At 40.2% G+C, this 22,514-nt stretch overlaps 1 protein-coding gene across 1 annotated transcript; it reads right to left on the bottom strand.

Annotated features, from left to right (window-relative positions):
- Positions 1-949: 949 nt before the first annotated feature.
- Positions 950-21,932, bottom strand: LOC100694941 (solute carrier family 12 member 2). The gene is made up of 26 exons (XM_003444449.5): positions 21,151-21,932; positions 19,329-19,451; positions 18,519-18,594; positions 17,624-17,719; positions 17,334-17,473; positions 17,136-17,246; positions 16,099-16,207; positions 15,852-15,979; positions 15,462-15,546; positions 15,039-15,187; positions 10,423-10,530; positions 10,123-10,246; positions 9,926-10,027; positions 9,480-9,635; positions 8,390-8,489; positions 7,994-8,105; positions 7,763-7,903; positions 7,574-7,680; positions 6,920-6,999; positions 6,707-6,847; positions 6,134-6,247; positions 5,784-5,895; positions 5,603-5,689; positions 5,128-5,263; positions 4,973-5,040; positions 950-1,611 (listed from the first exon to the last, which is right to left on the bottom strand). The coding sequence occupies exons 1-26, from the start codon at positions 21,598-21,600 to the stop codon at positions 1,476-1,478; spliced, it is 3,291 nt and encodes a 1,096-aa protein (XP_003444497.1). The 5' UTR covers positions 21,601-21,932; the 3' UTR covers positions 950-1,475.
- Between the last annotated feature and the right edge of the window lie 582 nt (positions 21,933-22,514).

Raw genomic sequence — 22,514 nt, 5'->3', positions numbered from 1 at the left:
AAATTGCTTCCTCCTGTATGCTCTCACCTGCCACTATATTGAGTATTACTACTAACTGAGTCCTCTAATTATTACATAGAAGAAAACTATTGCAATTAGGCATAATGCCATTGTTAAGTTGACCCTTTGAAGTTCAAACTGAGCATCAGAATCTCACTGAAAGGTAATTAAAATGAGTTTGAACATTACATGGTTGCTGGTGTCAGAGAGACTGATTTGACTTATTAGAAACAGAAAGGTTCCCACGTAATCATCAGAAAGTAACCATCAATTTTCTGTGTGAAAATAGGAAGGAAACAATAATTTAAGTAACCAGTCATTACAACAGAAGTTATGCAGAAGAGCATCTCTGAATACACAACACAACGTGCTGCTTCCAGAACAGAAAACTGAAGCTATAATTAAAATGGTATTAACAAAACTGGGCAATGAAAGATTAAAAACAATGTTGCCTAGTCTGATAAGTCTTCATTTCTGCTGCAACATTCACATGGTTGGGCCAAACCACAGTATACTTCTCTTCTGATGGCTGGAACAGGATATTCTAATCATGGATGTGCAGCTGACAAATCTGAAGCGATCATGTCAACATGGACAAAATTCTCTGAGGATTGTTTTCATCATCTTGTTAAATCTATGTCACGAAAAATGAAGATCGTTCTGAAGTCAAACGCTGGTCCAACTATACTAAGGTATACTTAATAAAGTGGCTAGTGAGTATATATGTTATGCATTGTTCTACTATACCTCTTATAATACCACTATCTAACCGAGTTTATATAAATAAAAAAAGAGTTTATGTTAATTGTTTTTTTCAGCCCTTCACTGAAGAATTGTGTCATCAGATTAAAGTTGCTGAGGATGAGATTATATTCTGATTTTGACTTTAAGTACTTCACTAATGCAGGAACAGGAATAAAGCTGACAAAAACCAAACTTGAATAAAGCATATGTTTTAGTTAATCCTTTATTAAAATAAAGTACAAAATAAAGTTAACAAAGACGGAGCCTCTCCCTTTGTGAACACAGGTGGGAAAAAAAAACATACAAATGTCATTTTATAATCACAAAAACTTACATTCTCAAATCCAAACTTTTATCCTTATAAATAAACTTTTACTCGAATTTACCTGTAGTTACTCTCATTCACATAAAACTCACAGAGGAAACGGAACAAGCAACCTGTTAGTGTTAGTGTCAAATCTAAATGTTGACCGGATTTAATTAACATGTTAAAAACAATCGATTTAAGACAAATGGAAAAAAAAAATTAGTCTAATAATTTTTTCCTTCACAGCTGAACAGTTTCACAAGCTTAAACCATCACGACGTTTCTGTTTTGGTGCAGATGGAGGCTTTCTCATACTGTAATAAATATGGAGAGCAAAACACACTGTATGTTTGTGCGTGAGCAGAGTAGGTATATGACTCTGTGTGTGTGTGTGTGTGTGTGTGTGTGTGTGTGTGTGTGTGCGTTAGGAGTAAAAGGTGAGGACGCTCTGGTGGTTTCCTCGCACCAGCAGCAGTGGTGGGAGGCCTTTGGACAGAGTTTCCAGCCAGCACATGTAGAGGGCGCTCGACACTGTGCCCTTTCTTGCCAAAGGCATGCTCCTAGACACACAGATAGAGAAAGAAAAATTCAATTTTTATGATATTTATACATATCAAAATCAAACCTAGAGCAGCATTAGAAAGCTAAAGAAGACTGCATGATCTTGTAATTATGAGTTATGAGCAGTTAATGTAAGCTTAAAGGTCAAATTATTTTGACATGTTAAATTCAATGTGAGAAGTCTAATTTACTTTATATGTAACAGCTACGATGAGTTACACTCCGTGTCTCACTATTTTAACTCTATATTTGTTTGTTTTTCCATTAACTTCACTGAATTAGCTTTAAGCAGCTTATAAAACATTAACTATGAATTATGGAGCTCAGAGCTTTATGGGTCATCCATTTTAATGCTTCTGAAGTTCCCTGAGTGTCATCAGCATTTTAAGATTTCTTCAGTATGAAAGTTTAAGATATAGTCAAACTTTCCCAACTTTAAATCTTCGGGATAACTGTTTTTTGGGTTCCAGTGTAATTGGACAAGTTAACACAGTCATATATAAAATGCAGTTTTTAATACTGTGACGAAACATGTTTCACAATCTGCTGCACACGTGGCCAGGTCGTGCTGGAAGCCATGCATGCCCATGCGTCACACCATGTCTGCTGCAGATGATGTCGTATGCTTCAGATCACGAATGGTTCCAGGACTTCTCCACACTGTTGTCACTTTGTTACAGGTTGTCTGTGAAGGTTCTCAGTCATCCAGGTCATCGTAGTCAAAGGAGTTTGCAAAGAAAAGCGTCTGGACTTCTTTAAGTTGCTTGAAGACGTTTCACCTCTCATCCGAGAAGCTTCTTCAGTTCTAAGGTCAAATGGCTGAGAGTCCCAGATTTAAACCCAGTGGGAGTATCCCCCCAAGGAGGGACAAAGGACCCCCTGGTGATCCTCTAATCACATGCGCCAAGGTGTGAAAGCGGGTGTGGGACCTAATCAGCCAGGGTTTCGGGTGAGCCCATTGTGAAACCTGGCCCCACCTTGTCATGTGAATTCCTGAGGTCAGATGGCCCAGGATGTGAGTGGGCGTTAAGGCGTCTGGGGAGGGAACTCAAAACTGGATTATAGATGTGTTCCCCACACCTCTCGTGGGGAACATCCCACACCACATCAAGAACTCCACCGACTTCACCGACAAGGTCCAGAAACTTACCCTGGATCCAGATGAAACCATGGTGTCCTTTGATGTAGTCTCTCTCTTCACTTGCATACCCACCACGGAGGCAGTGGAGACTGTCAGAAAACAACTACAAGAAGACAGCTCCTTGGAAGACAGGACCAACTTCACACCCGATCAGATCTGCACACTGTTAGACCTCTGCCTTACCACAACATACTTCAAATACAACGAAGGCTTCTACAGACAAAAACATGGCTGTGCCATGGGCTCCCCTGTGTCACCTATTGTAGCCAACCTTTACATGGAGGAAGTTGAAAGAAAGGCTCTTGGCTCTTTCAAAGGAGGAGCACCCAGCCACTGGTACAGATATGTAGACGACACCTGGGTCAAAATCAAGACACAAGAAGTGGAATCCTTCACTGCGCACATTAACGCCGTGGATAAAAACATCAAGTTCACCAGGGAAGACACAAAGGATAACTGTTTGCCTTTCCTGGACTGCGCTGTGCACATTGAAGAGAATGGCAACCTCAACATTGAAGTTTACCGGAAGCCCACACACACGGACCAGTACCTCCTCTTTGACTCCCATCACCCTCTGGAACACAAACTTGGAGTAATTAGGACCCTACACCACCGGGCAGAACATGTTCCCTCTAAGCCTGAAGGGAAAAAGAAGGAACACACACATGTAAAGGAAGCACTGAAAACATGCGGTTATCCTAACTGGGCGTTCATAAAGTCAGCAAAGAGGCACAGAAAAGAAGATCAGACACCAGCGAGGGAGGATAAGAAAGACAGACGCAACAACATTGTCATCCCCTATGTAGCCGGTGTATCAGAGAAACTCAGGAGAGTTTTCTCCAAGCACGACATCCCAGTGTACTTCAGACCCAGCAACACACTCAGACACAAACTGGTTCACCCGAAAGACAAAACTCCAAAACACAGACTGAACAACGTGGTGTATGCGGTACAGTGCAGCGAGGAATGCCCGGACCTCTACATTGGAGAGACCAAACAGCCACTTCACAAGCGCATGGCACAACATAGAAGAGCCACCTCCACAGGACAAGACTCAGCAGTCCATCTGCATCTTAAGGATAAAGGTCACTCTTTCGAGGATGCCAATGTTCACATTTTGGACAGGGAGGACAGATGGTTTGAAAGAGGAGTGAAAGAGGCCATCTATGTCCACTGTGAGCGACCATCTTTGAACAGAGGCGGTGGTTTACGACACCAACTGTCTGCCATCTATAATCCAGTTTTGAGTTCCCTCCCCAGACGCCTTAACGCCCACTCACATCCTGGGCCATCTGACCTCAGGAATTCACATGACAAGGTGGGGCCAGGTTTCACAATGGGCTCACCCGAAACCCTGGCTGATTAGGTCCCACACCCGCTTTCACACCTTGGCGCATGTGATTAGAGGATCACCAGGGGGTTCTTTGTCCCTCCTTGGGGGGATACTCCCACTGGGTTTAAATCTGGGACTCTCGGCCATTTGACCTTAGAACTGAAGAAGCTTCTCGGATGAGAGGTGAAACGTCTTCAAGCAACTTAAAGAAGTCCAGACGCCTTTCTTTGCAAACTCCTTTGACTTTGTTACAGGTTGACGTGAACAGACAGAATGCTGCTTCAGAACTGCTGGAGCCTTTTTAGAGGTGTTTTGGTGAAGTTTAACTTGGCCTTGTTGTTCTTGAGTTTGATGAATGGTTGTGGTAAATCCTCTCTTTTTTCTTTCATTGGCGCCTTCTCTTTATGGTTGACCTTGGAACTTTATGCCTTTCTCCTGGAGATTGTTCTTCTTTACCATCCCCCTGGTGTATCTGCTAAATGTCCAAGGCTTTTATAAGTTCACTGGTGTTCTTTTTCATAGTTCTAAGAATTTAATTTTTAATTAATTTTTTTAATTAAATCGTCCCACTAACCGTCTTATGGTTTTATTTCATTTTTGCAGAAAGCAGTGTCCATTCACGAAGGGATTTTCTTGTCATGCATTATTTTGCCAATTAATGATTGACACTGGTAGCTTTCCAGCTTCATAACCACTTATCTAACTTAGGGACGCTGGGAATGCTTTAACATATCCCAACCGATACAAGGCGAAAGGCAGGGTCCACACTGGACAAGTCACCAGTTCAACACAGACAGCTGTGTGCTCATATTAACCAGGTTTTTTTAAATGCTAGTTTGTCAGTAAATTAAAACAAATGATGAAAAAGTTATTACAAAGTTCTTACATGACAATGAGTTTGGCAGTGCTGGAGTGTTCCTTCAGCAGCTCGTTCAGCCTGATCTGACGATTGGTCTGAAAGTAACACACAGTATATTTACATGAACCACTTGAAGAGAGCACTGTGATTGGTCTAAGTGTGTCTGCAACATGAGGACAGACCTTGGCCTTGTACAGCTCCAGTTCGTTGTCAGTGATCCTCCAGGGCTCCTGGGCCTTCAGCCTCTCAGCAGCCTCCTGCTCCATGTCGTCTTCCTTCAGCCTGTACGGCTCGATCAGCTCCTTAAAGGTCAGCTTACTGTAAAGTAACACATTCATTAGGTTTTTAGAGCAGCACTATCAGTTTCATCCTCTCCACATGATGCTTCATTCTAAAATAACATTTAAAAAATATTTCAAAGCACTTAAATTTTTAATATTACAAACTTTCTACATGTTGACTTTCACAGTCATCAAATAATCGATATATTAAAAAAAGAAGAATTCATGAACAAATCATTCACCTTTTGACTTTGGCTTTATAACACTTTGTAAGCAATTTACGCAAGTAACACAGATGCTAAAGACATTAAAAACACAATAGAGAAAATCCATAGTGATGAAAGCTGCTGAGCTCAGGAAGTTTCAGAGGCCTTACTTGTGTTTCTTGGGTTTGGTGTTGATGTCACCGAGGACGTTTATGTCAGAGAAGTCGATTCTGAACCTGCTGAGCAGTGTGGCCATCCTAACGTGACATAAAAACAATAACACAATAATAAATTAAATGTATGTGGATATAAAGTCAAGTTCGTAGTAAAGATAAGCAGCTGTCGACTCACGCTCGGCGGTCGTGGTCGATGCGGTTGATCTTTCCGCCGATGAACACGCGGATCCTGCAGTCGCCCCACTTACTCCTGTTGGTCAGCAAGTAGGGAATCAGCAGAGTCAGGCCTGCAAACCAACACACGAGCTTAGATCAGAGATCATACGGGTCATTAAAAAAACCCCACTGAACAAAAATCTGTTTTCCAGTATAGATCAGGGAACCACAGATTTGAATGGGTTTTTTAAGCTTATTAATTTTTCACCTTACTTTTTATGACAGTGTCAATGGCATGACAGAATCATGGAACCCAAAGTCTGTTCATCAAATATGTTTTTATTTACATATAAGAATGAGAACACTAACCTCCATCATCAAAGAGCCACCACACATCAATGGTTCCTTTGCCCTGTTTCTTCTTAAACTGCTGGCTGCTCTCCAACAGACGCTGGTCAGTCAGGCTCAGAGGAGACTTGGTCTCTGGTAGGCGACGTCACATGGAGGAGCACGGTATGAGACAAGGTAAGGTCAAAGAAACACAAAAGCTCCTGGGCTGTATCACCAGCTGCTAGAAAAATGCTAGAAACATAAATCAGTGGAATATTTCACAAGCTTAGCCGTGAGACTGTGCAGGGATTGTGCCAGATGTCTTTTGGGCTAGAAGTCAGCCAATTTCAATCACTGCTGATTTTAAATAATTTACATAGCACATGGCTGATAAGAAAAAGAGATCAATTTAATTTCTTCCTTTTTTGTTCACTGCTAATGATGAGCTGCCTTCTAAAAGTACTGAAGCAGAAGTTGAAATAGATTAAAATGGAAATACTTGAACAAAATATAAGAACAACAAGTTCAGTGACAGTGAGAGTTGTATGAAAAATAAACATTAGAGTAATCGGCTAAGCTGAGGTATAATTTTAATTCTTCCTCACTGTTTACCTCTCGTGATGAGCGGGCTGCTCTGGTTGCTGGTGGTTTTTGAAGGACAGGAGTCAGAATCGGAGTCTTTAGCCGGAATGACAGAAATCAACACATCCTTAGTGATGACTGGAGGCTTCTCATGGGATGACAGCAGTTCGTCTGCAGGGATACAAGCACAGTATAAACAGAAGGTAGACAAAGTGATGGATATAAAGAAAAAGACAGACGTACCTTGTCCCTGGATGTGAGAAATATCAAGTCCCTCCTGCAGCCGCAGGATTACCACACCAAACAGAAGGTCGAAGGCATCACTAAAATTAAAAATAAATAAATAAATAAAACGCTATACAAAAATGACTCCAAGTGTGATGCAGAACCTCAGCTGCAAAATTGCATGAAAGACAAAGATTAGTCCATTTTTTAAACCTTAACCTTTAACATTACGATCTGAAAGAGAGAGCCTACATGAAAAATCTGTGATATTTTCATGCCTTGTTCTTGGCCCTCTGTGACTCTGGGGGCGATTCCTCTTTATATTTAAAATCCTGTTGATGCTCGCCTCGAAAATGAGAAGGATCCCAACATATAATTATGTTTTTGCTCCCACCGAAAAAACAAAACAAAAACAAAAACTAGTGCTGATCGCCCAGTGCGTGGGGCTGGACGGCACAAACGCGTTAACGAGTTAACTGTGCTAACGCGTTGAGGCCGTGCAGCCCCACTAGGGGGCGATCCGTGCTAACTCGCTAACGGAGATTCGCCGCGTTAATGCGGTTATGGCGTTAACGTCATTTTAACGAGATTAACGCTGACAGCACTACAAAAAACAGTATGATTGTAAAATTGGCTGTTGGTAGCTCTTTAAAAAGGCGCATTAGCCCTTACTGTATAGTGTTGATGTAATTCTCCACATCTCTCATGTTTCCATCACTCCAGTTGTTCTTGAAACCCATGACCAGTGTGTTGGGTTTCAGACGACCTAAACCAACAGCCTAGCATGGGGAGGAAACACATATTTGTAGATGGTGACTTCAATATAAGATGAAGGGTACAAAAAGAAGCCTCCTTCTGTACCTGCAGGAGTAACTGAGCTCCGTGCCTCAAGTTGTCTGAAAAAACAGGAGCATAAAAAGCCTTGATGCGTTTTTTGTTGAGGTAGCGCTGACAGCGGGCATAATCCTGATACAGCTCCCTAAAGTTCGACCGACGGGACACCTGGAGTGGGAGGAGATGAAGCACGAAATGTTTCAGCCATGTGAAAGAAAGCGTAAAATGCAGACCTAACAGACGACATTTGGTACGTACAGTTCTGACGTGACTGCAGACCATGAGGCTGACGTTCTTGGTGAAAGAATTCACCAACTGAAGCAGAGCCGGACGAGCGTTTGGATAACCCGCCAACACCAAACACTGCGGCCTGTCAATATACATTTTATACAGAAGGTCAAGTTTAGGTAGTTTTAAAACAAGAAGTCAGGTTATTTTGGTTTAAATAATTACTTTTTAAATTGGATTAAATTTTGATCATTTAAATTCAGTTAGAGCCAAGTTTCGACTGTTACTTTGTGTTGGTAACGAGTGCCGAGAGTTAACCTCGTAACATCTACCAGGTCAGCATGTCTAGAGTTAGAGGTAAGGTTTGGTTTCACTTAAGTCATTTTTAGTCCATGAGTTCAGCTCCGCTCAAAGCTTCATGCTGACCTGAAGTTTTTAACGTGGTCCTCGACTCCGGTGAGGTTCAGGCAGTGAGTCAGAGCCTGGTTGTAGATCAGAGCCTGAGTGGATGAACCCCAGTTCACATCTAGAGGAAACAGCAGTTTGAATTTGAATAGATTGGTCAGCTCATGGAGTTCAATTGTCCACATTGTAATAATGATAATCATCATCATCATCATGGTCATTATCATAATTGCAGCATATAAAATGTGAACTCATAATACAAAAATATTTGCAAGATAAACATTAAAGAAAGTAAAAGCACGTAATGCAGTATATGCAATATTAATATGTTAATACAGTAAGTATTGTTGCAGGTTGTGCAGGTGGGACTAGTGTTAACTGCTTTGCATTATATGTTTTAAATAATACATCACAGTTTATTAAGTAATTATATTTAGTTTGTTTTTCACGAGCTACTTGAATTCCTCAGGTAGCTCATAAAAGCCAAGATGCAGAACATATACAGAGTCAAAACTGAATTAGGCAAGAAAACTTTCAGATATAAAGATTATGATTATTATTCTGTTCATTGGACAGTTTTAATTAACACACAGAAATCTCTTTTAAAATGTTGGGAAAACTCCAACATATTGATTAATAAGCCAAAAAATTCCTACTGGAGCAAAAGTTTAAAGTAGATAAACATGGAAACACTCAAGTAAAGAATGGGCACAACTAAGAGTTACATACATTAAATATGTCAGCTGTCCTGAGCTCAGGTATCAGTACCACTCTATCTCTATTAAAAAGCCACATAGAGGGGTTTGTTTTCATGCATTTTTATTTATTTATTATTTTTTGCTGCAGTTGCTCTATTTTTATTTAATTTCCCAGTGACTTGAGGATGACACCAGTGCATTCATTCTCACAAGAAGTCGGACATCCAGAGAATGGGAGGTGTTGAGTATTTAGAAGTTCTTTGGTGACACCATTTAGTAGCCATTGATGAAACGGCCACTAAATGCTGCCACATGAAATCAGCTGGAAGTACCTGACCCAGAGCTTCATATTGGCGAGCAGGTTGTTGTTAGAAGTTTGGAAAGGATAAAATGTGTTGCCATTGTCTTCTTACCGGGTTTCTTGTAACTGACGTAGATGTAGAGCGCGAGGACAATGAGCAGCGTAACGAGGGCCGCCCACCAGTTAATGACAAACATCACCACGCAGCACAGGATCGCCCCCACAAGAGATACCCACATGTTGTAGTATTTGAAGCTGGGGCGCCACCCTGAAGTGAAGGGGTCAGAGTAGATCAGATGTTAACAGGTCCAACAGAAGGATTTCTTTTGATGTTTTTAATAGAAATGATGTTTAGTCCAGTGAAAAAAATAACAACAAAGGACTTTTTCTACTATAAACATCATTCACCAATTTGTATACTAGCTAAAATGCCATTGAGAGATGAGTCGAGACAAGGAAGATAGGAAGGAAAACTTTCAGAAATACCAGCATAACCCCATGGTAATTTTCATGTAATCTACAATCTAGTCATAGTTCCTTTTCAGTTCCAGTGATTACCTGGAGAGCTGGCCAGGGAGGCATGGAAAACTGAGAAGTTGATGAGAGCATATGAGGCCAGGAAGAAGTTGGAGATGATTGGAGCAATGATGTTCAAATCCGCTAGTGGACAAAAGACAGGTTTAACATTATTTTGTAGATATTTTTATTCTTTATGTTTCTTATGCAGGAGCTGAAGGTTTACTTAAACAGCTTACCAATCAGGATGAAGGCAAGACCGATGCAGAAGGTCAGAACGTAACCACGGAGTGGCTCATTGTTCCTTCCATAACCCTTTGCAAACATACCAAGTCCAGGATAGATGTTGTCCTTACAGAGAGCCTGGAATAAACACAGCTTTTGTTAACTTTGAAATCACCCAGTTTAATAGATATAGGAGTAATGTTGGCATGTTGACTGTTCGTCAAGCAACTTTGAAACAGTCAGGAGAAGGCAGATGAGGAAATAAGTCAGAGAACAGCTGAAACAGAAATAAATTGGAGCTTTATGGTTCTGACCTGGAAGACTTTGGGTGCACTGACGAGCGAGGCCAGAGCTGACGACAGAGTGGCTGAGAAAATCCCTGCGGTGATCAGAGGACCGAAGGCCGACACCAGACTCATAACCTGCACGACATAGGAGCATCTTTTAAAGTCACACTGACCAATAAACATCCAGAGTATATCAAAATGCACATGATTCAGGTATTTTGAAAGATAGATTATATACATTGGCCAATGTTAGTGGAGTTTGAGTTTTTAAAGTCTCTGATTTTATTGTAGATAATTGATGGTGTGCAGTGACCTACATTTCTGCCATTTTTCCATTCAATAATCCGCCTGTGTGAGTGTGTTTATTCTGTTTATGTCACTCGTGTGCCATTTCCACAGAGGTGTTTTCTGTAAATTTGCTTCTAAATTAACTCTGTTCAGTACTGAGGCTTCTGTCAGAGGATTTAAATATTTGTTATTAAAATGTATGTTCTGTCATTTTTCGATGGTTGCAGAGCACAACACATACAGTACTCAAGCTTAATCTAAACTGAAATGAAGCACAAATTGAAGCATTTTAAAAATATTTCCATTGACTGTTTTTTGTGAGTTTTTGCCACAAGCCACAATGTTACTGTCGCTGCACTTTTGCACCAAGCAGCGATCTCAGTCCTGGTTCTGTTTACATTCTTATAAACATTTGCTTGTACAGCCTGATATTACAGTTTGAATATTGCTTTTTCTACTCTCATAATATTGGTGTTTATTGTTGTGTCTGGGACAGAGGTTGTGACAGATGTGCTCGGCAAAATGACACAACTGTCCCTGAATCGTAGTTACTTTCATATAAAATCAAACACATTTGAAAAATCTTCCCAACATTTTATCACAAATATTATAGTTAATGAAAGCACTCGTACCTGCATGATATAACGTTTTCCAAGTTATAGGCTGCAGATATTTTTTTCCCAGGCATAGCTGACCCCTCACAGAAGATCTCAGAGTCAGTGGATGCTCATTTTGCGTTTTGTTACTTTGTTGCCTTTAACTTGTGACAGTTTTCTTTTAGCGTATCTGAATGCCAATGTTGTTTTTAAATTTCACACCCATTGTGTTCAGATATGACTTTATTAGAAATTTTATTTAATACATATGAAATCATGGTTAGAAGATGGTCCTGATATCAAAATTTAGCTAAAAACTGCTGAAAACAGCTTGTTCTTACAGGGTTGGGTAGGAGGTCCTGAACGTTTTTTGTGTGTTTTTGGTGAAAATCACAATCCAGGTGAACAATTTTGCACATGAGAAAGCAACTCTTAGATTTTAAAAGTGTATTCTGAAGCAGGACCGACTCAACTCACTGAGACGAGGCGCATCATTATGAAGCAGTGGCGTAGATATTTGGTGCAAAAACATCACCCATTCAACTGAGTTTGTTCCTAAAGAGCCGATAAATCACTTCAAGAGATAATATTTTCATATCTGATGGAAGTGAAGGAAGGAGGACAGCTCTACACAGACACCTGCGGTCAATGTATGATGTCTAAGACCAAACCCATCCAAAAAATCGCCAGAAAATTCAGATTTTTTGGAACTGAGATGTTTATTAACCCTTACAACAAAATCCACATTTTTTTTTGCTATCATGTTGTGTATGATATATTTTTATTATATATTTATTATATATTTTTGTGTCGCATTTGATACATTGGGTGTTTTTGGCAGAAACTCATGTAGCAAATATGATACAAAGGGCATTATAGGGTTAAAGATGATGAGATTCATTCAGATCTGCTTTTCTTCTTCAACAACAGTAATAATCAAACTCGAGCAGCTGCTTCGGTCTGTAGTGCTGCAACATGTCAGCGCTATCAGTGTCAGTGAGCTCTGTGTGTGCGTGTGTATGTGTGTGTGTGTAGGTGGATGTTGTCAATGCTCTCATTCAGCACTGAGCCACGAGAACCTTGTGACTCAAAACAACAGTGGCTATTATCTCTGCTGCACTTTGCACTTTGTTTGAGAACAGCTTCGTCTCTCTCTCTCTCTCTCTTGTTCACACACACACACACACAGACACACACACACACAGACACACACACACACCCCAGCCATCTACATTACGTGCACATGCAGTGGAAGAGGGTCAGAGCAGCAGTCTTGCTCATTCACACGCGTGTTAAGTAGCATTTTTTAAGTATAACTTATATCCACGAGTTATAATAACAGCAGAAATGTGCACCCAGTGCCTGTGCAGGGTGTCAGACAGGTCCCAACGTGCAGTTTATTGACATTTAATGGAATCCATAAAATGAAAATATCTTGGATCAGATTGTTGCATGTCTCAAAACGTCCTCTCAGATACAGTTTGGTCCACATAAAAAGAATACAGAGATTTCAGTTGTCTTGCCATATATGCCATCATATTGCTCAGTCAATAAAATTAATACATTTATCATAGTTCGTTGAATTTGGATTGTTGCTTTATGCTTCTGAGAGCTTTGGTTCCTGATTTTCACAGAGGTTGGACTGTGGTGATATTTGTTTTTTTATTTTAATTTTAATTATTGTTTTTTTGTCTCCTGGTGTTTCCCGGTCTGTATGCTCTTCTTTACTGTGTGTAGTGTCAGTCTTGTCCTGCTGAGTGTATAGTTAGTTTTTACTTGTGTCTTTCTTCTTATGTCTTTCAGTCTTCACTTGTCTGGGCTACTTTCACCTGTGTCTCTGTGTCTTCGTCTTTATCAGCGTACCTTCGAGCAGTACCCACTGCTCACACAATTTATGTGTAAAAACGCTGTCAGTCTGATTAAACAGCTGTTTTTGTGGAGGTGTGTGGACGACAGGAAATGGGACAGTTTTGCATCCTGACACAGCACTGACGCCAGTGTGTAGGCTTCCACTGGAAACAATAGAAGTGGGTGATTCAATTCACATCAAACTGCCTGTGTGCGACCCACTTTATGTAATACAAATTCCTAGGCTTGTCTGGCATTTTTGACTGAAGTAAACAATAAATATCTCTTAATGTGTCTTAATATCAGCTGAAAGCATCTATTTCCATATCGTGATGCCATCCTGGTCACCTCACCCAACTTGCTGCGACTCTAACACACATTTTCCTCATCATTTCTTTCTATGCTCTCCTTTTCTTACTTCGCTTTCCAGTCATGCCATGACCCTAACCAGTCCTGGCACATTGCTCCCCCTCCAAGAGTCTGTTTCTGCTGGAGGACTCTTCCTGTTAAAAGTGTGTTCTTCCTTCCAACTGTAGCCGTGTGCAGCTCATAGAGGCCATTTGACTCTTGGTGTTTTCTCTTTTGTAGGTTCTTTATTATATATAAAAAACAAAAACTCTTGTTGTGAGTTGGCGCTATGCAAAATAAAACTGAACTAAATTTTTAGATGTAAATTTAAAACAGTTCTATTCTGGCTTGGGTATACTTTAGACATCACTTACTTTACTAATGTTTTCTACTTTACTTACTACAGTTTAACTGTATTCGTTTATGTGTACTCATCTGTGATGTTCTCCTTTTTAGTCCAATTTATCCAGCGTTACATTATTTAATCTCATTTTATTTTATTTCTTACATTGTAGTGTAATTGTAGTCTACTTGAAACTTTATTTTACTTTCTGTATTTTTACAATTAGTTTTGCTCCAGTCGTATAAACAGCTTGTCAGTAATCCGACTGACCTGCATGAGAAGGTGCTATACAAATTAAGTTTGACTTTTTTCTCTGCTTGTATCCTGTCACATCTTTCTGCTGGGGTGAAATCATCAGTACCCTAGTTGAGCATAAAATACTTTTAATATTTCATAGCAGCAGGAAGAAACGGACCCATTTCAGCCTGTGACCTTTAGCAGCGTCACCAAGCAATCATCTGATTAGCATTAAAGCAAAGAGCCCAAACATCCAGCTGAGTCAAAATGAACTGCCTTTAGCCACAAGAGGAAGAAAGGATGCTGCACCAGGTGGTGCTCCAGACCCTCATTTACTTGAACTTAATCTTAAGATCCTTCCCAGTGGTGTGCGCACACTTGATCCATAAAAGATTATCATCATAAAAACAAATAAAAAACTTAAACAGTCTCACATGTGCAGCTGGGAGCTAAAAAAAATCTACTTACACAGATGGTAACAGCTTTGATATTTACTCACATATAATAGAGCATGAATGAGGGTTTAGTCATTAATAGCCGTGAACCAAAAGAGAAACAAAATATACTTTTCTCTCTCCCTCCTAAAAGCACAGTTTTGTCTTTTATTAATGCAACTTCTTTCTGATTTAACCCACTGTTTGTGGAACATGGCACCCTGTTTATAATTCAACCACCTTGCATCTTGCACTTAATTGATTAGATCTCATAATTCCTATCACAGTGTTCATAAAGTAAACGCGCAGTTCACCACAGGTGTGGAAACGTGTGTCACAAACCGCAATATCCCCACATCAAAGCAGGGTTTTATAAATAACTTATTTTACACAGTTTTATGCCAAAGTTATACTTAAACTCCAAACTGGTCATTGTCACAATATGATATGAATTATGAATTGTGATATGTTCGCCATAATCTTTGGAACAACCAACACGGTAAGTACCAAGAAAACATGTAGTGTTAAGATCATCTGCTTCAGTGTTACCTGGAAGTCATTCATCAAGCCAAACTGACAGCCTCCCTCCTTACAGATGGAAAAATCATAGCCGAGTGTGCAGGCAGCATCGGTGCAGTTCACTGTGGGGCTCACTGTGTCATTCTGGTCACCAGTTGCATCTCTCACAATACAGGAGCCTGCAGGAGGCAAAACCAGGACACAAATGTAGATCAGTGATTGGTAAAGTGACATATATACAAAGCTTTTACTTCTAAATCTATCTATCTATCTATCTATCTATCTATCTATCTATCTATCTATCTATCTATCTATCTATCTATCTATCTATCTATCTATCTATCATCCATCCATCCATCCATCCATCCATCCATCCATCCATCCATCCATCCATCCATCCATCCATCCATCCATCCATCCATCACAGGTTGACAACTGTTAAAGTGTATCTACCTGCAGAGATGGCGACAGCGACATAGGTAAGCCCTGTGATGAGGATTGCCAACAGAGTGCCTTTAGGGATTGCAGACTGAGGATCCTAAAGAGAGAATGGGATACATTTTTATTTATTGGAAAGGATGAATTATGTTATACATCTCAAACATCAGGTGCAAGAAGTATGAGCATTAAAAAAAAGAACAAAAACTAAACTCAAAAATTATAAACTAGTAAAAAAGATTCTATGTAAAAAAAAATACTTTGGAAGGTGAGTTTTCTTTTCTCACAAGTCTCTGTGTGATCTGGTTACTGTGTAACCAAAAAGCAATACTGTCACAACATATGACCAAAATGACGAAATGCATCACTTGAATTTATGTAAATGTACAAAAATGAAAAACCCACGGTTAGGTCTCCAGAGATGTTGGCTCCAGCCAGAATTCCAGTAGCTGCAGGGAAGAAAATGGCAAATACGGAGAAAAACGTCTCCCCATCTCTGAATTCTGGACCAAAGTTCTCTAAAAGGATGGCAGCTGTAAGAGAAATGAATCAAGAGAGAAGAATATACAAGCTAATTATCAACACAAATCCTAACACTGAATTTAGAGGACGCTAATTCCCGTGTGAAGAAATGACAAGAATGCAGACTGACTGTGGTATCCGAAAAATCCTTTAGGCTCTTTGCTTTCTGATGGCATGAAGGATCCAAAGAAGAAGTTTACAATGGCTGCCAGCAGAATCACCAGGAGGACAATCTGAGCCTGATGGACAGTAGAAGAAAACATATCAGTTAGAAAGAAGAGAGATTTGCTCCAGTTTCTCAGTTAAAATCACCCTGTTACCAACGTGAATGTTGGTTGATGTGTTTATATAACTACCATCTATATAACTGTCTATATAAGAGATGAGTGTACCTTCCAGGTATGAAAAGTGATAAAAATCTCAAACTATCTTAAACTTGCATTCTTTTTAATGGCCAGTAGGGGGGTCACCTTCGCTGCAAGGAGGAAACCAGTTATAAAGGCTTTCTTGGGATGATTTCCCTCAGCCTCCTTGACTCATGCACTCAGTAACACTTTCCTAGTGAGTTTATGTCAAGTCATATTAAATACAACATGGTGATATTTAATTTTTGAATTGTTATCTCCATTAGTGTCATGAGGGATGACTGAGCGGAGTATGCTGTACAGACACTCAAGTCACCAATGTATGCCGAGGCAGAGGCAGAGGTGGAGGGATCGATCCAGATATCAATTGTATCAGTACTTTATATCCTCTAAATGAAGTACATGCTTAATTCTGGTGCTAGAAAGACATCATGAGATTGCAATGTCTTGGTTACATGTTTATGAGTGCAAGATTTCATTTGAATTGTTTCAGTATTTGTAGATATAGGTCAGTCTGGACGGATGGGTGGGGTTTTTAATACTGTAGCCATGCCACTAACGCACCAAAAATTGTTCTTTTTTATTTATATTTAGTTTGATTGCAGATTTGCATTCAGAAATGAACACATACACTGGCAGACCTTTTCTTAAAAGCTCCAAATCCCAAAGTTAACTCAGCAGCTTTGATGAGAAATACATAATCAACATTTTTAAGGACACAAATGATTTATGTCCTTTTATTGAAATCTCACTGAAGCCTTTGGTTTTGACGTTTTTTTCTAAGACATTATTGTAATTATACCTTGGCTTCCCACTCCATCCCAGCTACAGAGATTCCCAACAACAAGATGATGGTCAAAGTCCCAACAATCCGAATGTCATTGAGCTCATCAGTCATCAAGGCATCAACGTCCTGCAACCAATTAACAGGTTAATTCGATATGAGAGTCTTTCGCATATCACAGAGAGATTTCCGTAAGTACACCAGAGCATTTCTTACATTGAGCAACTCAACGACCGTCTCTGCAAAGCCTACGACATACATGGCCACAGCTACGGCATTGGCGAAGGCGAAGATAAGACCGATAGAGCCTCCAAATTCAGGCCCCAGACTTCTGGAGATCAGATAGTATGCTCCTCCTGGATGACATGACATTCAGATGTTAAGTGATATAAATTATTGCTGCTGTCATACATTTGAGCAGTTTCTAGTCCATTTGTAGGTTTAGTTTTGAAATTCTAGAAGTTAAAGACCTTTTGCAAAAGTAAAATGTCTTATGTGGGTCTCACCTCCTCGTACAAAGCCGTTGGTCGCTATAGCAGATGTAGACAGTCCAGTGATGGTGGTGACCACAGTGGCCATCAAGATGATAGCAATGGTCAGTCCTGTTTTACAAAAACATGAAAAACATTTGAAGTTACAGGCAAATGAGCAAAAATCAGCAGTCTTCAATAAAATAACATGAGGATGTTATCCAAGTTCAAATCAGTACAGTTGCAAACAAAATATAAAAATGCATATGGGCCAAATGGGCTTCCTCCCAGCTTATTTATTTATTTATTTTTAGATTCAGTTCATCATCACAGGTAAGATTACATAAAATTCTAAGAAAAAACTCTATTATGCCTGCTATATTTGTACACGAGCTTATGTGGTCAATAAGCAGTCTGCTAAACATAGAGGAGCTATTTTTAATGACTTATCAGTAGAAATGAACAGTAATACATTTCTGTCAGTGTGTAGCCAGCACACCATTCTGGTATTTCCTAGCTGGTTCTTCTGTACCTTTATGCACAACTTAAAGATAGTATACATTCCATTTAGGTGTTTTACTGTGTGGGTGGAGGACTGTTTAATACTTTTATCTCTACTGAAATTTAAAAGAGACCTTTTCTGCTCATTTCAGACTCCGTGATTTTACGCTTAGACTTTACTAGAGTAGCTTGAACAAAATCAGACCTTAAAAACAGCCTCCCTCCTTACACATGCATGAATAGCGTGAATCAGTTCAAAACAATCCTCATTTATCTTGGTTCAGCCTCTCAGTTCATCTTCTTTCTGCAAACAAGCTGTTTAATATTCTGATGGCTCCCAAAGCAATGTTTGTTTGCATGTAAGCCTGTCATATGAACACTGGGTGTTGAAGGGTGTCACACATTCCCTCGAGTGACTAATTGTTTGTACCTATTCCAGCCTGTCCCACAATCCAGGACATTCTGATGAAGAGCATCACACCCCAGATATTCAGCATGCAGCGGATCTGCAACACACAAACAGAAGTTAGTTAAAATGTAAAGATGGACAACATCACAGCTGCCAAAAAGAAGGCCAAAATACCTGAGAAAAAGACGCTGCTATATTTATGTGGTACATCGTTTGCTTTTGACCAGAGTTTACTGTCTTCCTTTCTGCACTAACCTCAATGACAAGCTCAAAGTACAATCAACCTATGGGGAAAATAGTTTATATGTAGCCAACTGGCTATAAAACTACCACTTAATATTTTCATGTGCAACGTGACAAGCAAGCTTCTATACTTCTATACAGCGCATTCTCATTGATGCAGTCATATTCAGATGAGAGGCAAGACCTTAATAGCACATTTCCACCCCTGATCACCACTGTGTAGACTCTATGCAGAACCAGTTTCTGCAATATTTTAGCTTAGCTTACTGTAGCTGTAGAGAGAAGGAGTGAATGTCTCATTGTCTGTAGGGATCTTTGAAGTTCATTTACATTTCCTAAATCTAGAATTATTCTCAAATGATCAAACCTGACAGGAATATAACCACAGAAAATACATTTTATACTTTAAGATGATGAGATTATGTATTTGATCGTCAAATTATGGGACACTAAAGGGCTTCATTCTTGCCCACTCTGTGCGAAGAAATTCTACTGTTTACAGTTTTGTTTAAGTAGTTCAACACATTTAAATACCACAAGAAGAAGCAGAATGCACCTTGTGCTTTCATTCATGACATGAACACTAACCAGGACTCCTTTAACCCAACCAAATTTGACAGTTCCTCCTTTGGCCTCCTTCGCTGCCAGTGCCGCCGCTTCCTCAGCTGCTGATGGTTCTTCTCCATTAGCCAGACCATCCTCAAAGGGCTCCTGATGGGGGAAAAAACATCCAGACAAGTCAGGAAAACAGAAACCTGAACAGAGCTGAAGCCTAACAATCAACAGGATAATCACAAGCACTTTAAAGTTGAGAACTTCCGGCTCTTGAGTTCTGATTAGACAGTCAGTGGTCTTAGTTTTGTGAGAGAGAAGTTTTTTAGTCAAATGATCAATTTATTTTTAAAAATGTTTTATGTAATGGTAATCCTAACAGAAAATCTGAAACTCTGGGTAGAAGTGAAATAGGTGGAACAGGAAAAAATAGAAAATAAAATCAATAAAAGCAGTGATTAAATGTGGTCTTATCTTATTGATTTTAATATATATTTGATTTAAAACTTTTTACTATTTATTAATCTGCTTATTAAGTGGTTTCAAATTGAAATATGACTTCTGAAAATGTAAAACTGTTTAGTTAACTAAACTTACCTGGGTTGGAAACTTACATCTTTGGTTTAAAGGTGGCGTTTCACAACAATAAGGATAAAGATAGTGTGTGAATCAGTTTTCTGTGGCTTTGTTATATAATAAGTGAAATCATTTCAGGTGCAGTATAACTCATTTTCCATGACCTCCACAGCAACAAATGCTAAGCGGTAAGTTATCCACAGCCTCGCTCAAGCAAACAAACTGATGTCCGTGTGTGTGTATGCTGGTGATTCTGTGAGATGGCTACATATCTGTGTATGTGCACATACAAGGAACAATTGATGGATTCCACTAAACACACTAAAGTGCCTCCAGTTTGGCATCTTAGAGTCCATCAGGGTTGATTTTGAGCCCAGTCATAAAAGGCAGTTTATCCAATTTAAAGCTTTTATTAACTACAGAAATAAGAACCAGTGACATTTATGATTTTTGACGCATGAAATCAAGAAAAACACATTTCATTTCTATGACAAATCAAACGAAAAAATGTGAGTGAATCAGAGGCAAAGAGGACTTGATGATAAATAACACAAATCATTTCACGTGGCCTTCACTGTCACTGGGAGAATTTGGAGAGATGTGTCAGACTGTCCAGTTCCATCACCAATACAATAACTTTGGATGTACTTTAGTGAACTTGTTCAACAAGAACCACAACTGGAAGTAGGGCGACACCTTTACGAGATGCCTGATTTTCGTGTTTTTTCACTGTTTAAATGAAGGCACGCCTAAAGGTCCTGGTGGTGCTTTGCCCAGTTGGTGTTCTGGCTCACTGTTATTGTACAATGGTGGTCTGTTACCTTGAACTGTATGTAAGGAGTGGGAGCGCGGCTGGGGGTGCCTGCAGGGTCATGAGAAGCAGTATTGTGTAGAGGGAAGAGCGAAGGGAATCTTTTCTGTTTACTGAAAAATGAACTGACTTGTATCAGGTGAACAGGGAAGTGCGTCATGACGTGTTAGTTCTGTTTTTAAATCTGGGAAATAACCTTTCAACTCTCTGCGTCAAAACTGCCTTTTAAAGTTGACGATTTTAACATGAATTGCGTTTATGATGAACTGAACTTCGCCCGATAAATAAAATCTGAATTGCCTGACTTGTACTTGTAATGATGTTTTAAAATGCAGTTAAGCGTGAATAAAACTCTTTCTTCACTCTCGCATTTGTCTTGTTTGATGTGAAACTTGAGAGGAACTATTTTAAAAACAAATTTAATAGCATTATTTAATAACGAAGACAATAAAAAATGTTTATCGAAAATACTTTATCGAGTTCGTCGTGTAGCTCCGACAGCGACGGTCTGGTCAACTTCTCCCCAAATGGCGCAGCTGTCTGCCGGTAGAAGTCGATGTTAGGCACGGCGTCTATAGTGTTGTGTCCGAAGGTCCTCATGTAGTAGGTGTTGGAGTGGGAGTCAGAGATGTGAGTGTGCCCCGTGCCAGTTGAATGGAGGCTGACTGAGTCGCTTTTTGCCGTGTCCGGCTCATGGGAGACATCAGGTGGGAGTCCAATGTCCATCGCGCCCGGATCTATGAAGCCCACCACCCTGAACCGGCCTTTGGACTCCTCGGGAGGTCTGGATCCATCAGTGGATGCCGGAGCAGAAGGGGCAGCCGGACCGGGCGCTGCAGATGATGCCTCCATTACCACATCCACTTGAAAGCGGCTCTGCGCGGAGTCATCGCTCCTCAATGACGGTTTCTGACCCGACATTTCTGTCAGTGATGCACCGAGAGACAAACGGTTACCGGGAAAAAAGCACCTGCTCCAAAACTACACATTTAATTCCAAACGCGGGTAAACTGAAGTACAGTCATTTACTATCCCGCTGTACTTTGGAAACCTCTGATCACTGGATGCGCCAGGACGCACGACAAGCGTCTCTGAAAGTGTTCATAACATGCGTAAAGGACACGAACTCGTTCTCACTCCCTCTGTCTCTGTCTCTCCCTCAGATGGTGACTCAGACGATTTATTGTCATCTCTGGCTTTGTCTCCTCCTCTCTCTGGACTCTGGAGACAGCCCAGCATGCCAGGAACACGGAGAACAATGAGGAGGAGGCAAGAGTAGAAAGGATGGATGGGTGTCCATTACGCACCAAACTCCGGCACGCGCTCCAGCGCGTTTCAGTCAAGAGGAAGAGACTAACACGACGCTTAGACAAATGAGGTAGAGCAACAGAGTTCCTCCTCATAAAGTTTGTAAACCATATAAACATGTTTATTTTTCATTGGCAGTGTTGCGCAGGAAAGCAAAACCTCTTCAAGAGGCACTGTTTTGGAGCCAGTTCTTCCAGTAGGTGCAAAGTAAACAGTAAAATCACTATAAACACAAACACAATGTCTTTAATTTACTCTTCTGTTGCATCAAGGCTCACTGCCGTAAAGACACCAACTCCCTCTTTACCACCCCCTCTCGCTCCGCTGCATGTGAGTGTGTGTTGGCATTAAACAATGACATTTGTAATCACTGCTGGTGACACACTGAGACATTCACACAGAGGCCTAGATACGCACGAAGCGAGGCAGCAGCAGCAGCATTAGCATGGGGAACAACAGCTGCTTTCTCTGTCGAAGCTCTTGATGCTGAAACCGAACACCGAACAATAAAAACAAAGACAGAGTGA

Source organism: Oreochromis niloticus, linkage group LG12 (genome assembly GCF_001858045.2).
Source record: "Oreochromis niloticus isolate F11D_XX linkage group LG12, O_niloticus_UMD_NMBU, whole genome shotgun sequence".
Classification (NCBI taxonomy): domain Eukaryota; kingdom Metazoa; phylum Chordata; class Actinopteri; order Cichliformes; family Cichlidae; genus Oreochromis; species Oreochromis niloticus.
The sequence above is the reverse complement of the archived record's forward strand: the minus strand, read 5'-3'. Positions and strand labels throughout refer to the sequence as shown.

Excerpts from the sequence above, each read along its gene's own strand:
- LOC100694941 (XM_003444449.5), bottom strand. The coding sequence starts at position 21,600 with ATGTCGGGTCAGAAACCGTCATTGAGGAGCGATGACTCCGCGCAGAGC. Across the intron at positions 15,547-15,851 it reads ACATCTCTGGAGACCTAACC|GATCCTCAGTCTGCAATCCC; the intron begins GTGGGTTTTTCA and ends TTCTCTCTTTAG. Across the intron at positions 9,636-9,925 it reads CTCCCTGGCCAGCTCTCCAG|GGTGGCGCCCCAGCTTCAAA; the intron begins GTAATCACTGGA and ends CCTTCACTTCAG.